The sequence below is a fragment of the Arvicola amphibius genome, chromosome 1 (assembly GCF_903992535.2).
Source record: "Arvicola amphibius chromosome 1, mArvAmp1.2, whole genome shotgun sequence".
Classification (NCBI taxonomy): domain Eukaryota; kingdom Metazoa; phylum Chordata; class Mammalia; order Rodentia; family Cricetidae; genus Arvicola; species Arvicola amphibius.
Window position 1 is genome coordinate 169610141 of NC_052047.1, and position 16167 is coordinate 169626307.

At 42.5% G+C, this 16167-nt stretch overlaps 1 protein-coding gene across 1 annotated transcript in view; it reads right to left on the reverse strand.

Moving 5' to 3' along the window:
* The window catches only part of Glis3 (GLIS family zinc finger 3), a 407608-nt gene that overhangs the window by 274837 nt on the left and 116604 nt on the right, over positions 1 to 16167 (reverse strand). Inside the window, exon 2 of the mRNA XM_038350195.1 lies at positions 4365 to 4572. Coding sequence (XP_038206123.1) covers positions 4365 to 4572 — 208 coding nt within the window. The remainder of the gene's footprint in view (positions 1 to 4364; positions 4573 to 16167) is intronic.

Here is a 16167-nt window from a genome sequence, read left to right on the forward strand (position 1 = left end):
TAGAGTCTATTCTCAGTCCCTTTCTTGGCCTTCTTTGAGCTTTTGTGCATACTGCCAACAAAAAAGGCAATTGCTGCCAATAATTCCAGTTTAGAATATAAAAACAATGCACACTATTTGGATCTAGACTGGTATCACTAGGCGATCGCTAACCTTTGCACACTAACCCTGGGCAAATTAAGTAGGCTCTCTGTGTCTTGAAACCACCACACCTTCAACAGGGATGACACTTGCTAGGGCTATGAATATTCAATCGTGAGTTCAAGTCACAATGCATGGGGACACACTAGACAAGCTAAGTCCACACAAGCAGCATCCCGTCTCTCTTATTGACCAGGTCTGCGCGGCTGAGAGATTAGACAACTGTATGAAGTCGTTGTTGGAGGTCCCCTACTTGTCACTCAGGGATGGATGGATGTGCAATGGCCTTTACAGCAGGATATGCATGACACCTAAGCTGACACAGGCTCCTGACTCTTCAACAGAGTACAGAATTTGTTGAGCACTGTGCTAACAGAAATGCCCGGACAGTTATCGCAGCAAATACACAGCACCAAGGCAGGATTCCCATCACTGGATTAAACAGAGCACAAGATCTCTTAGAGGAATGCCCCAGAAGAAATTACATTCAAATCAAGGAAAGAAAAAATTTAAAAAAAAAGAGAGAAAAAAGAAAAATAAAGGAATATAGCTGGCAAATGTCTGAAAACTGTTCGATATTATTAATAATGAAGAAATATCAATTATGAAAATTACACAATTATTATCTCAAACTAATAAAATGTATAAATAAAACTAAACATATGAGACCACTGTCAAGCTCACATGAGGGTTGGTCTTCTCTGTAGTGCAATTGAAAATTTGTAAAATGCCTATTAAGAGCAACAAAGCTGCTAGTAGCCATCCATTTAAACCAACAAATCTTACTTACTGAGAATTTATTCTTATCACCAGAGGCATGAAATAAAAGACTTGTAGGTTAATCCATTAAAGTATTATTGGTAACACTAAAGTAAGAGACAGAACTGCAATGTAAGTTACAAAGGGAGTAAAACATGCAGTAATCCTACCCTGGGGTGATGCCTAGGAACCACAATGGTCAGCATGGCACGCTATCCCTAAAGGTGCAATAGAGGCATTTGTATATTGGTGGTAACCAACAGCTATCTAATTGGACTGAAGTCCTGTCCAACAGGAGGGAAATCATATCTGAGACTGTACACCTAGCCAAGAACACATGCCCACTGAGGTCATAGACTTAGAAGGGGGCTTAACAAAGCTACTTTGCTAGACCAGTGTAATTCCTGACTTGATTCTAAACACGTATTCTTAGACCCACAGACACATGCAGCTTTCGCTCTCATCAAAGAAGCTTCACTTTCCAACAGATGGAGACCATTAGAGAAGACCACAACTCTTGTAAATGCAGAGAACCATCTACCACAGGGTGTCCAGCTGCCATTGATACATCACTCACTCAAACCCTGCACCCTCAAGAAAGAGGAGATGAAAAGACTGCCATAGCCAGAAATATTGTGTCTTCTAGCTATGATCGGGGAAGCTACCCTCGTGAAATCAACATTATGTCTGCTTAAACAGACCTGAACTATGACAACACCAGTTGACATGCCAAGGTGGATGGGGGAAATTTCACAAGGCCACCACCCTAACTGAAGCATTACAGGCAATTAAAGACTGCTAAAAGGGACAATGAGTCTCTCCCAGGGATGAACCCCCTAAACTGTTACCCAATGACAAGTGCTCAGACCTAAAGAATACCCAGAAAAGCCCCACTGAAGGAAACAGCAGATTGCATTTACTATTTATCTGAGATACACACACACACACACACACACACACATATACATATATACACACATATATTCAACAAAATGATTAAAGAATAAGGAGCTATGAATGTGAAAGAGAGGGGTTGAAGGGAGGACAGGGAAGAGAAAAATTATATAATTATCATTTTTTAAAATCACAAAAAAACAAAGAACTAAAGACCCAATAATAAAGGACTGCTAAGAACTCATTTTATTTCTTTCTTTGTAAAATGGCATATTTGGGGTGGGAGGAAACCATGATATGAGGCTAAAGAAGATGTCTTACAAAAAAAAAAAACTTAAGCTATATATATTGGGAAAAGTTATGAAACCGTGTTTATTATATGGTCAACTTGATGGCCAGGAAAGCCAGGGCTGTAGGGCAATGTGTTCACAGGGATCTATCTGAAGGGTGTTTATCAACTTTACACTCATAGTAATCTCAGGGTGAGCACATTTACTGCTGAATTCTAATTCTGAGAGATCTCTGAGAATTTCTTTTCCAGGATGAGCAAAAAAAAAAAAAACCAAAAAAACAAAAAAAACAAAAAAAACAAAAAAAAAAAAAAAAAAACCAAGAGTTGAGAAATGACTAGGTGCAGTAGGACAGAAGCCACGTACAGCAGCTTGGAAAGGTGTGTACTGCGTGGGGTCACTACATTGGTTTTTCTACAGCTTCCCATTATCTACAGTGCACAGCAATTATAGGACTGCAGGGAAAACAATCAACTTTGCAGCTGTTCAAAGGGCAGGCATCTTGCAGACGAACGGTTCACAGCCTCTTTGGCCCCCATCTACCTATAGAAGACCCCATGCATGAAATGCTCGGCTGGCTTACTCACTAGCCTCGCTTTAGTGCTAGGCTGTAAGATGCCTGTCAGGTTGCACTGCTGCCTCTGAAGCTTTTATTCACCTGATGGAACACACAAACCCATATAACGACCACAAAAAATACACAACTTTTCCAAGCTGCTATACATGGATTCTACCCTACCTCACCTAGCCATTTCTAAATTCATTGGTGTTTTTTTTCCCCATTCAGGGGGGTAAAAAAAATCACACACACACACACACACACACACACACACACACACACACACACACACAAACACATTCCTTGAGAAGATCTCACAGAATGCATAGTCAAAACACTTGTCAGTGCATCGTCAAGATGTTGTCTCTTAAGGATATAATATTATGCTAAGGAATCAGCTATGCCAGGAAACACCAAGATAATGACCCCTCTGGCCGCACCATGAAAGAGACTGTGTAAGGCTCCTGGCTTCAGCGGCCTGAGTTCTGCCTACCGTCAGCCTCTCCATTAATTATGACTGCCTTCCAGGCATGGGATGGACGTGCCGCAGACAGGAAGCTGAAGGTTTCCAATGACACCCACCAATGAGCAGAGTTAATTTTACATGCAGCGCTCAGCAAGGCTGAGGAGTCCCTTGAGGCATAATCATCAATGGGAAAGTGACAGCAGCCTCCCGTCACTAAAGTCTCAAGTGGAAAACAAGCTTTCACCTTTAAAAGGGGGGGGGGGCATAAATAAGGGATCTGGGAGTCATGATTTCAGAGTCTCAACTGGAGGCTGGAAGGAGGCCAGGACAGAAGAGCAGAAAAGATGAGCAGAAGGAAGGGAAAAGGAGAAATAGAGTCTCAACTACAAGGCACCTCAGCAGGTTATAGCAGGCACAGAAGGATGCAGGAAGCGGCTCCTCTGCAAGATCCATCATCCCAGAACTGACATGGGCAAAAATTCTGCACTGTGCTTTTTCCAAGAAAGTAACTTCTAAACGATTTCTTCCAAAGAAATAGATCTTAAACATTATACCACAGTTCACTTTGATTCGCCCACCCCCACAGCATACCCATGGACCCCGAGGAAGATGAAATTCTGTCTAGAGGGGAGTAGTTTCTTTCAGTTTAACTCTTCTGAGTGAGAAAGACACAAGGTATTGTACTGCACTGATGCCGCCACCTAACCAAACATTTAACTAAAGGCTTGCATACTGTGAAGCTATGTCTTCCCAAACACATTAGTTTGTGATTTCTACCTTTGTTCTCTCTGCTATGTCCCTAAACTGCTCCATTATGCACACACAAGGTACTTAGTACAAGTTTGAGTAGATGAGTGGACAGGTGAGCAAACAGACTGACAGCTTGTAAGCCGGCTCTGAGACACTGCAATGCACACCCGAAAGCCTGGCAGATGTGCAGAGCATCTCATTTGGCCGAGATGGGCCTTGCTTTGTACGACAGTGACAAGTTTACTAACTAGGCTTTGGGTCCTGAGACCCCCAAATCTCGTGTGACCAGACAACAGCTATTACGTCATTCATCCTGACTAGGAATGGCCCATATTCACTTCTTAAACACGTTCTCCTACGAGGCTAAAACTGAAAAAGCTGCCTCAGCACCAGTGAGTGAGTGACTGAGTGTGTGAGTACATTCGTGCTCAGGGAGAGAGGGGACAACACTCGTGAGGTATGATTATACCAGAAGGAAAGGGGGGAAAAAAACATAAGTTGAGACCTGGAATCTGAAGGAGGTCTATTCAGGTTGGCTGCATTCAGTGCCCTCGGTAAGCTAGGACTGATCTGCTTGCATGCTGTGGAGACCTGGCTTGCTGGAGGTGAAATGGGTCCCAGTCGCTGAACCATCATGGGACTGCTGGTGACCACTAGATTGTTGCAGCTGCCTTTTCCAATGGACTTGCACTGAGGCCCAAAGCCAAGAGCCCCTAAAAACAAATGAATCAGGTTAGCTTTCATGTCCCTTACATCAGAAATCAGTACATACACACATGTGCACATTTATAGCGGGGCTCATCCTTAGAGACAGTCCTTTTTAAATGTATTTTATTTGACACAGGGTCTCATGTAGTCCAGGCTGCCCTCCAACTTACTATGTAGCCAAAGACAGCCTTAAGCCCTTGTTCTCCCTGCCTCCACCTCCCAGGTGCTGGTGTTACAAAAGTATCTCCTTTAATACTCATTAGACCAAAAAGCCTGTGATTCAAACACAAAATCTGCAATATTATAGCAAAAAGCTTTTCCTAATCCCCACTCAAACCAAATGTGGCTAAATTTCACTGCGCAGAAGTGAGAATCAGCTGTTGAAAATTAAGCTGAAAGTCGTAATTTATAATATCCTTAACTGAAGGACGACAGTGATCAGTAGACAGAATTATCTTTATCAAATCAACTCCTTCCTAGAGTAGCTAATATTTTGAATCATAGAGTAAATAAAACCAATACTGCTGGGAGGAAGGACCAAAACATTGAACTGATATGATTGTGAATCTGTATTTCCCGATAGCCTCTTTAAGAGAATTATAGTCAAGCTGTATCTCTTTAACCTTGAGTTTTTCCCTCTTCATCCCCAGTACACTGCCGTTGGACAGAAAACATTTTTTTTTTAAATAATTCAAGATTGGGAAATCCATAACACACTCATTTGGAAAGGTAACTGAATTTAACAACATTTTTTGTTTTCATTACTTATTCCAATTCTTCTTTAAAAAACTGTGGTACACACCCAAAGGAGAAAAAAAAAGGCAAATAAACCCACAAGAATCTATGCCGTTATAGAGAAGTGAGAGTGGAGAGGAAGCGGCTGACATCGCCATGACTCATATGTTTAAGGCAACAGTAAAAGCTTAGTCATTCTAGACCTTCCCTTCAGGGGATACACTTTATCAAACACACCCGCCCGCCACCTGAGTCTCCGTGGCTTACCCTCTACTCCCAACTCTGACAAATGAGAATACATTTCTCGAGAGATTCTCTGGCTTTACCATCACTCTACTTGGGGACCAAAGTATGTAGAATTTATCACTGTAATTTTCTTTAGCTCTAGAAAGCAAAATTTCATACTCTGTTTTTCCTCCCAAAATAAACCAAACTGCCAAGAGTTCTTTTACTTGGCATCGATTTTGGTTACATTTTCTTCTAAGAGCCCCTGGAGACAAAACAGCCCGGAAAGTTATTGTCATCTCCCCATAAATGAAGCTACAGCTCAACTCTCCTGCTGGAGCCCCAGCTACGTTAGGTGGCAGGAGCCCCTCTCCATGCCAGTGCTGTGGAGCTAGAACCCAGGTGCCCATGGCCTGCCTACAGCCATACAAGGAATTAGCATGTATGAAGCTCAACTCCTCCGTGTATTTCCAAGGCACCCACACGCTTCTGTTTGGGCTCCAGGCACGCTCTTGAACATTTTCCAAGATCACTGGCTCCTAAAGAAGATCTCACATCTTTGTTCAGATGTTCACCTCTCTCTTCTGGCTGAGCAGGTTTCTGATCATATGTCTTCCAAGACCAGTTGGCGATATTCCATTTTTATGACTCATGGTATTGGAAAACCATCAGGGTTTTCTGCATTAACATCAAGAGTGGCAGGTGTATTTTTAATATAATGCTCATAAACTGAGTTTCTCTGAAAATTCTTAATTGTGTGTATTTGCATGGGCTCTCTTTTAACCATGGGAGAAAGGATGCAATGGTGCAGATCCTAACTCAGCCTCTAATAACCTGTGTTACTGCCTCAGATGCCACCACTACTAGACGTTTCTATTAAAAGCAACATCAGATATCAAGCACTCAGTCAACCAGGATGCCATACACGCTCATATAATGAATTGTCACTCCGTAGCTGATTCATCCTTAATGAAACTATTCACATCTATCTACCTCTGAAACAAATACATTAGTCACTCTAGCAGTCCACGCAAGAAATACAGCTTGGTAACAAAGCGTATTAATACCTACTTGTCAAATCTAAAATGCTGTGTGCATATACATCTCTGTATGTAGTAAAAACATGAAGAACCAATCGAATCCGTACACGGCATCACTACTTCAGAGATGGGATGAAGACATGTATACCTTAGAATTCTCAACTGCCAAATATGAGGACAGTATCTTTTACTCTAACCCTTGCTCGCAACTGTCTCTGTTAACTTTGTACCTAGTGAGCCCCTCTGCATCTTCAAGGTTTCAACCCACAGGTCCTTGGGTCCACCTGCCACCCCCAGTGTCGTCTGGACAGATCTGAGTGCTCTGTCCTTTCACCTTTAGGAAGTGAGCCCATCACATTCCCACCATCCTCTCATTTCTGCTCTTCAATTCTTTTCGGGGAAAAAAAAACGAAGCCCTTGTTTAATGTGTATTTTCTCCCCTAGAACCCAGCCTAGTAGAAAGCCTTAAATGAATGCATAAAAATTAAGAATGACTGCAATGAATATTAAATATTATCCAACTGTTTCCATGGAAGCCCTCCTGACTTTTTTTTAATGAAACATAGGACCATCTAAAAAAAAATCCAAACTTACGCCGATCTTCTGATGTGTCTCTACAGTATAGCTGGCCCAGCTGAATGGAAGGTGAGGCTGGTGAGTGTGGAACTGTACATCTGTTCTCCTGGTCCAGACATCGAACCCTGCAGTCTAGACTCACGTCATCAGACACCTCAGTCCTTCTCTGCTCAGTAGCCCACTCTCCTGCCCCTACTCCAAACACACGGATCCACTTCAGCATCCTCTAACCACAGAAAAGTGACAGCTTGTGTCAACAGTGACTCTCTCAGAAACATGCAGCATTTGTATGCAGCGATGAGAATGTTCTAGAAAATGGCACCATCGAGCTCACAATGGGCAATAAACAAGAGTTGTACCAAAAGACACGATTAACAAAGCATTAAAAGTCTAATTCTTTTTCAGAATCCCAGGCGTAAGTATCAGCTCCGAGCTACTGGGAGTCGGAGTGTGGACTCTGTGGGCAGCCTGCCTGGGATCGAGCTCTTTGCATGACGGAGGCAAATTTCTGAAAGTCGGCAGCCAGTGTTTCTTTCTCACCATCTACCAAAGAGGAAAAGAAACTGATGCTGCCTCCTAAGGGGCTTTGCATGCGGTATCAGCAGCACACAAGGCCTCGGCACCACGGGAGATAGTATGGGTGCCGGCGGCTCTCGTCACTGGAGGTTCGTCCGTGTCTGCCCTTGCTTTTCTGTTCCACTTCTGTTAAAGAAGAAAAGCTCTTCATGGTTCCTTGCACAACACAAGATAGTAAACGATGCTGCTTAATTCTCTGCCCATTTCCAATGTTCTTTCTGTTTTGAGCACAGAGCCAATTTTTTTTTTTCAACCAGGTGTCATCACAGATAGAAATTTGCAACTGGCCAAGTTTGAATGTTCCCTGGCTTGTTGTTCCATAAAAACAAACCATACAGCTTTTCTGACTACCAGATGTGCCAACTACTTGGGCACTAGTTTTTCTTTTCGAAATACCGCTTATTTTTAGAGACAGCATGGTGTGTGTTTAAAAATGTGTTTACTGCTCAAATAAGGATCGGAGAGGACGGCGTTCTGAGCTCCACACAGGTTCTCGCCAAGATCACACTGTGCTGCTGGGAAGCCCCTCACACTTCGCATCTCTGGGGTTCTAAACTGAACTGGTCATTTTAGAAGGGCCGTGATTTTCATGACTGTCTTCATTAGCAGAAAGGCTCTCCTCCAGGAACAAGGTTGATTGGCTTGTACCTATCATAAATTGGTTGATTCTTTCCTAACTGCGAGTGTCTTCTCGCTGGTTCTCTGAAAATTCACACTGACACAGAGGGTAACAGAAGTGTACCGCAGACGAGAGGGCAGAGCTGACATAATCAAAGCTTTGCTAATCGCTAATCAACTGGCACTTACGGAATGCTAACCCTGGGCAAGGCAGCGCGTGGAGACAGTGGTAGAAGGACGGACCAAGTCCCCACTGATGAGAAATTCCTGCCTCTCAATGGATCATGTGAAATAGCTTTTATCAGGTCACAGATGATCAACTTCTAAACAGTACAATGCAACTCACACACAGGACAGTTTTTAGGCAAAAATATTAGTATCAGATAGAGTCAAGTCCTGCCCCTGTCCTCACTAGCTATGTGGCAATGGGCAGAGTCCCTGAGATCTCTGCCCTACTATCCTCTTCTAACACTAGGAACGGTCAGGTCACTGAGCACATGAAATGGCTTTAATGACAACAGGTTAATATTAATACACATACCACCACGTTTAAGAATCTGGGTTCTCTATGAAACATTTTCAGACTTTAAAAAGTTTGCAGAAATAGGAAAATAATCTCCAACTTCACCTAAGGTCATTTCTTCATCTAACATATGATCTCAGGAATTTTCCATTAAGAATAAATCATAGATTTCATATTTTAATTCCTAAATGTATAACTACAATATAATTATAAAATTCAAAGCATTCAGCATGGCTATAATACTAGTAAAGAAAACACTATGTTCACATATTTCCAGTAATATATGTAATGATATATGTAGACCAATTGCTTTTTAATCCAGGATCATACCGTATAAAGGGACGTTTTAATCCACACTCCAGTGATCTCCAAGAATAGATTAGCAAATCATTGGATACAGAGCACTGAAGGTTGATAGAAAAGATGAAAGGTTCAAGAAAGAAGAAGAGAGGTTAATATCACAAGAGTCAAGAGCATAGATCTGTATCATAGCCCCACCACCCACTAGCTTTATAATCGTCCCATATTGCTTAAGCTCTGTGTCTCAGTTCCCTGATTCTAAAATGATTTTCATGCTTCCAGAACTGTACAGCTGTCAAGAGGACTGAAAGACTGGTATGTGTGACACATTTAGTACGTGGCGCTTACTAAATACCTTAAAAAAGTTAGCTGAATTTGGAGCTGGAAGACAGCTCAGCAGGTAAAGTGAGTGCCTTGCAAACGCCAGGACATGAGTTCAAACACTAGATCCATGTGAAAGATGCCAGGCCCCATTCTAAATCCAGAACTGGAGAGGTGAAGGCAAGCAGGTCCACCAGGGCTTGCTTACTAATCTGCCATGGCAACATACTTAGAAATCTCCACGACAGTCAGAGACCCTTTAAAAAAAAAAGTTGATGGTGTTTGGTATTTGAGGAAACAACACCCCAGGTTGTCCTCTCACCTCCGCATCATGAACACACACACACACACACACACACACACACACACACACATTACATGAGTACACAAATTAGCTCAAAGTTATTAAGAAGCCCCCTTCCTCTCAGACTCCCATCCCTAACCAAGATATCTGCAATTGAGGCCCCACAAGCAAAGAAAAACTTCATCTTCTCCAGTGGAGTCTCACTGGATAAATTAACCACACTCCAGGACAGGCCCCAGGCCCAGGAGTAGATGGCCAAAGCAAAATAGATCGATATTAAGTTTTTGTATACCTTTTGTCTCGTTTTGCTTTGTTTGGGCTTTCTTTCTTTCTTTTCTCTTTCATCGTATTGGACTTTTGCTTGTATATTGTGATTTCCATTTGTTGTGGGGGTTGTGTGTGCTTCTTTTTAGTTTTTGTGGTTTTTTTCAAGAGAGAAAGGGCATGAAGTTGTGTGGGTGAGGAAATGGGAAGAAAATGAGGGCAGAAAAAAAGTGTGATTAGAACAGTATATGAAAATGTTTTTCAATAAAATGTAAGAGAAAGGAAGAAAGAAAACTGTCTCCAGTACCATTTTATAATGTTTCTAGACTGTCTTTCCCCTTAAATACACAGGAACTAATGCTGATATCTCACAATGCATGGGACACACAGTCACACACAAAGCCAGACACACAAACACACACAGACAGGGACACAGACACACACACACACACACACACACACACACACACACAGTGGCCCAATCCTTCCTGGGGTGGGCTCCAGCTTCAGGCCAGTCTCGGCTCACTTCTCTCATTCCCTTTCAGCTCACTGCTTCAGACAGTCTCAGACTCACTTGCTTGAGACAGTCTCACTGTCTCAGACTAAGGTGTTCATCTCAAGAGAAATGCCTTCGGTACAATTTACAACAAGGTAATCAATTTACAACAAGGTAATAGTACAGAAATAGAAAATAAAGGCATCAAAAATTCCCTATATCTGATTTAAAAAAAATCAAAAGTCTGCAAGGAAAAACAGAAGTATTATCTTTGGCATTTATTTATGTATTCATTACCTGCACATGTGTGCAGTCATATGCATACATGTAAGTGTGCATGCCATGGTGCTCATGTAGAACAAGAAAACAACCTGTGAGAGAAAGTTCTCTCCTCCATCTGGGGACTCCAACCTGGGCTGTCTGTCAGAAATGACAGCAAGAGCAGTCAGGTTCTGAGTCACGTCCCTGCTCCTAGACAGAAATAGTATTTTATTAAAGTTCTCAATAACCTTTCACTGTGCAAACAAAGTTTTTGTAAGTCCAGTCCTTCCTTTGCTCTTGATGATCACAAGATTGAGGCATAACTGTATCCAATCTAGGTCATTCTGAAGTAAAATTTTTGCAACTTTGAAGCTCAAAATTTTATCACTGTTTCTAGTTCTAAGCACTTAAACACCCCTGCCCTGCATAGCTTCCTTAACGGGGTTCTCTCTGGATTGAACCCCAGGATAAAAAAAAGAACTCTTCTTATAAAGTTTTTTTAAGATTTTGTTAAATAAATAAATATAGGTATTTTGTCTACATGTATGTGTGCACAACACATGCTTGCAGTGCCTACAGGGCCAGAAGAGGGCTCAAATCCCCTGAACCTAGAGTCACAGGTTGTTGTTAGCCACCATGTAGGTGCCAGGAATGAGAACCCAGGTCTTCTGGAAGAGCAGCCAGTGTTCTTAACCACGGAACCATCTTTCCAGTCTCTAAGTGAACACTTCTGCCACTTTCAAAAGCAGGCAAATCTCAACTGCTATGGAACACGTTTGAGTCTGCATGGGAGAAGGTGGCTGTCCTCCACAGCCAGCCTCCGATAGAACCTTGGCCACTGAGCAGGTGACTGCCACATTTCAGACTCTTCTACAAAGCGGCTCAAAGGATAACTGAGAAGCAACACACACACACACACACACACACACACACTGCTCGATCATGAGTCTGGGCTGTGATTACCATCACTGCGGTACAGAACAAATTTTAAGCAATGCAAACTGAGCCATGAAGGCAGAAATGATTATTTATGAACCCCAAAAAGTACTAACACGTCTTGCTAACACCTCGTTCTCTAAGAAAGAAACTGCCCACTCTTTCTCTAATGTAGAAGCAAGACTAAGTGGGAAAGCGTGCCACAAGAAACTGTTCAGGCTTTCCTCTATGCATAAACTTGGGTAGAGGGGCAGAGGGGGCAAGGCAAGCTTTACCAGGTACATAGGTGTTGAAGGAGCTGCGGGGCTGCGTCCTGCCACCCAGCTAGCTTTACACCCGAAATAATTACACAGAAACTGTATTCTTTTAAACACTGCCTGGCCCATTAAGTTCAGCCTCTTATTGGCTAACTTCTCACATCTTGCTTTAACCCATATTTAGTAATCTATATAGCACCACGAGGTGGTCATTTACCAGAAGAGATCTTAACCTGCGTCTGTCTTGGAGAGGAGAAGCATGGCGACTGCCTGAAGCGTCTGACTCACTGCCTTCTACCCAGCATTCTGTTCTGTTTACTCCGCCTACTTAATTTTCTGTCCTATTAAAGGGCCGAGGCAGTTTCCTTATTAACCAATGAAATTAACACATAGACACTCCTCCATCACATAGGTAGTGATATTACATATGTAGTGATTAGGTTGCCCCAGACAGAGTGGGCAAGGTGGTCTGGTTCTTTGGCCCAGACAGGAAGAGCACTGGGATATCACTGAAAACTCTGCCCTCACAACCTACCATCCATCAATATAATAGGATGTTCTGATAATAAAGAAATATTCAATATACTGTGACAACCCCCACAGGTTCCACACTATGTTTAGGACCGTAGCATATGCAGTTTTAAGCTTCAGGTTTATTAAGTTAGTATATATCAAAGCATCACCTAGATTGTACTAGCGACTTCTTGTTGGGATCACATTTACTTACATTTCAAATTTAAAATAATATGCGTTAAAGTCAAAGATGTACATTATAAAAAGTAACAAGGTAATTTCATGTCTGTCCACTTGCGGCAGTATTCTTTAAGAGGCTCAATTCAAACAGCCAAGTGTGTGTCCTTCCACACGTCTAAGCTCTACTAACATGAATATGTAAGCCCTAATTCTAAAAGCGATATGATTTATCATACATTGCCCCCATCTGTTCTCAAAAGATACCATGAAAATATAGCTACTTTAATAAAGTCTCAGAGCAAATGCTGAAACCATCCACCTTTATACCACAAATTCCTGACTTATAAACGAAATATAGGTGTCCATCCGTAATATATTAATAGTTTGGGGCAAGGCACCTTAGCATGTGGGCTCCTTTCTCTTTCCTCAACTGGGGATGTCTGAAAGAACTTTGCAAAGTACACGCTTTTCACCTGAGAGGGATGAGCAGGATCCTCCCAGGATGCCATGCAAAGCCAAGCCAGCCTGCACACTGGGTCCAGGTCATCAGATCCTCTGAGAACCTCACTCACAGCCCCTTCTAAAAACTGCAAACAATAAACTACCGCACAGCAAACACGCAAGGCTTACTGTGGAACCTTGGAGCCAATCTGCAATGTCTCCCTGCTAAAACACAGCACTGACCATGAAGTGAACGTGTCTGAGTGTCCAGTGTGCCCCTCAAAGATACAGAAAGGCTGGCTGGATGCTAGAGACGCCAGAGAATAGGAATCCGAACGATAGCATTAGCAGGTGCTCAGAATTGCACACAACCTACGGGAGATAAGAAATACTGTGTCCTGTCAAAACGGAGCTGACAATCGACTGACACCAGACAGACTCACCTAGGGGCCATCAGATGAGGTTAATGCACTGTGCTGGACTGAATACGACGCTAAATTATAGACAGGAGTTTGGAGAAGAAAGAGAGCAGTTGCTACGTTACAGATAATTCACTGAAGACGATTAACCCAGAGACATTTCTCAAAGAGCTTTGGAATTTCCACAGGTGTGTCCCTTAAGTAGTAAAAGAAAAAGCTTCTGGAGATGCCCATGGTCAAACACTACCAAAATACCTTCATAAAACAAAAGTTACACATTTCTTTTATTACAAGGCTTCTTATAACTCTTACAGTGCACATAGTAATCCCTCAGAGGGAAAAATGGAATGCAAAATATATTTGTTGGGAAGACTGAATTTTTAGAGCCTCTTCCTCTTTGGGGAGTCACTCAAGAATAACTTCTCATCCTACTGAAATTAACAGGCTAAAACAATAAAGGAAGAAAAGACACATGGAGAAGAACGGGCTGAACTCATGGAAATAAAAAAGGAGGAACAGCGTTCCTGCGGTAGGCGGATCTAGCACAAAGAAAGGAGGAGCTAGAGCTCAGGGGATCAGATTAGTTAGTCCAAAAGACCAGGGCCATTGTTGGGACCCGGAATGTTCAGCAATAGCCCGGAACTATTGGGAGCTCATAGAAACAGTTTGCTCCACTGTTAACATGGTCACTGGTCCCATACCACAGGCCCATGAGCAACGGAACCACTGTGTACTGAATGTTTTCAAGTCCCAAGTCAAAATAACCTATCCTCTTCATAAGTTAATTATCTTAAGGTTTTTTTTTTTTTTTTTTTTTTTTGCTACAGGAACAGAAAACTGACATTAAAGCTGAACATTTCATTAGTGACTCCATACTGGATGGTATGTTAGCATCGCAAAGGTTATTTCCTTAAAACTGTGAATTCCTAGACCCTGCTCTGGGCCCACAAACTGGGTAATGTTGGCATAACTGGCATTGAGGGGTTCTGTGCTGTTGTCATAACTGGCTGGCTGTCATGGGAGGCTCCAAGCTAGGTACATACACCACTAGGAGCTCTCCCAAAAGTAAACTCTTTCTCCAAGACACGAGGAAGACAAGCAACAATGGGTGAACCAGAAAGGAGACAGTGATGAAGGCTCAAGGCAGGCAACGAGAACTCAGAAAGCAACGATTACAGAAGCTGGCTAAGAGTAAATCCAGCGATTCTTATAATTACATTATAAAGACTTAGAAGATCATGTTTAAGATGTGGTACATCATATAAAGTCTATCCTGTGACTTCTTCCCAATGTGTTCCAATAAACAGGTTAAACCCTAACCCAAGGAGAACCCCCACTAAATTGCCTTCACTCTGATTCTCCTGTGTTTATTCCACAGGTGTATGATTTTTACGCCAACATGCTTCCAGCTTTAGTCAGCATTATAGGAACGTTGCTCACAAAGTATGGAATCCCCAGCCCCCTACTCATTCTGTTTTATGCCTATATCAAATGGAGTGACATTTATAGCTAAGAAACTGAAAACTGTCCCATGCTTGTCTGTACTCCTAATGACCCCACTTTCTGACCTGACCCTCATCTTGCTTCCCACACTGCTGAGTACTTCTGATGAGAAGGTATAAAGAACACATAGCTCCCAGACCCCTCAAAAGATGGAAAATAGAGTCAACATTGTTCCTGAGGTTTATATCCTAAAGTCCCATCACTTGGCCATTATACATCAATTATCAACTAATTAGTAGAAAGGGATTCTGCTGACCCTCCTGCTCTCCCTTGTAATGATTTGCCAAGTTAACGGAAAGCCTCTCTGCTCTGCAGAGACTCTTAGGATAGCAAGAGTGTTAAATAAAGTTCACCCACAATTAGCCCCGAAAACCAAAGAGGAAATATAAGCACATTTTACTGCTTTCCCCTTGACAAAATCTCCAACAATCCCACGGGAAGAGGGTAGATGTATTTGTTAAATAAGCAAATCGTTACTCTCAAAAGAAGGAAATGCGAGCACAGGCACAATTTAGTGATTTATTGCTTGTGGGTCAGTTATCGGTTTACCGTGGCCTTTCTCGGCTGTATTAGATACTTCAACAGAGTTTTGGTTCATAGACAGTCAGGCAGTTCCTGTCTAACAATGAGCTTACACCAAAGCCTGTCTGCTGGATTCAACTGTGGAAATGTATGAAGGTAGAATTACTTTAAAAAGATTTCCACAAACACAAGGAAGAATGAGAGAAAATGTACTTTCCAAGAGAAAAGTGCCTTAGTCTCCCAAGGCCACGAACTAGTTACACTGACCTACTGTGGACTTTGGCACTGTGATGGTCACGGAATCTCAGGCCATCGGGACAAGCTCTTCTGCAAAATCTTCTGGCCAACTAGATGGAGTTTAAGAAAGGAATGTGAGCAACAGCCACTCTTGAACTACGGGGCCTTGGTGCTGAGTACAGAAAGATCACAGATGAGAAACGGATCTGTGTAAGCTTGGAAGAAAGGGTGGCACTCCTCTAACTCAGCCTCTCTGCGGCCCGAGGGCAGAGGACCAGAGTGAGGAGAGAGGGAGGTGCTAACAGCACTGCAGAAGCGGCACCGGAGACCTTACAAGTGCTGTAGATGGGGCC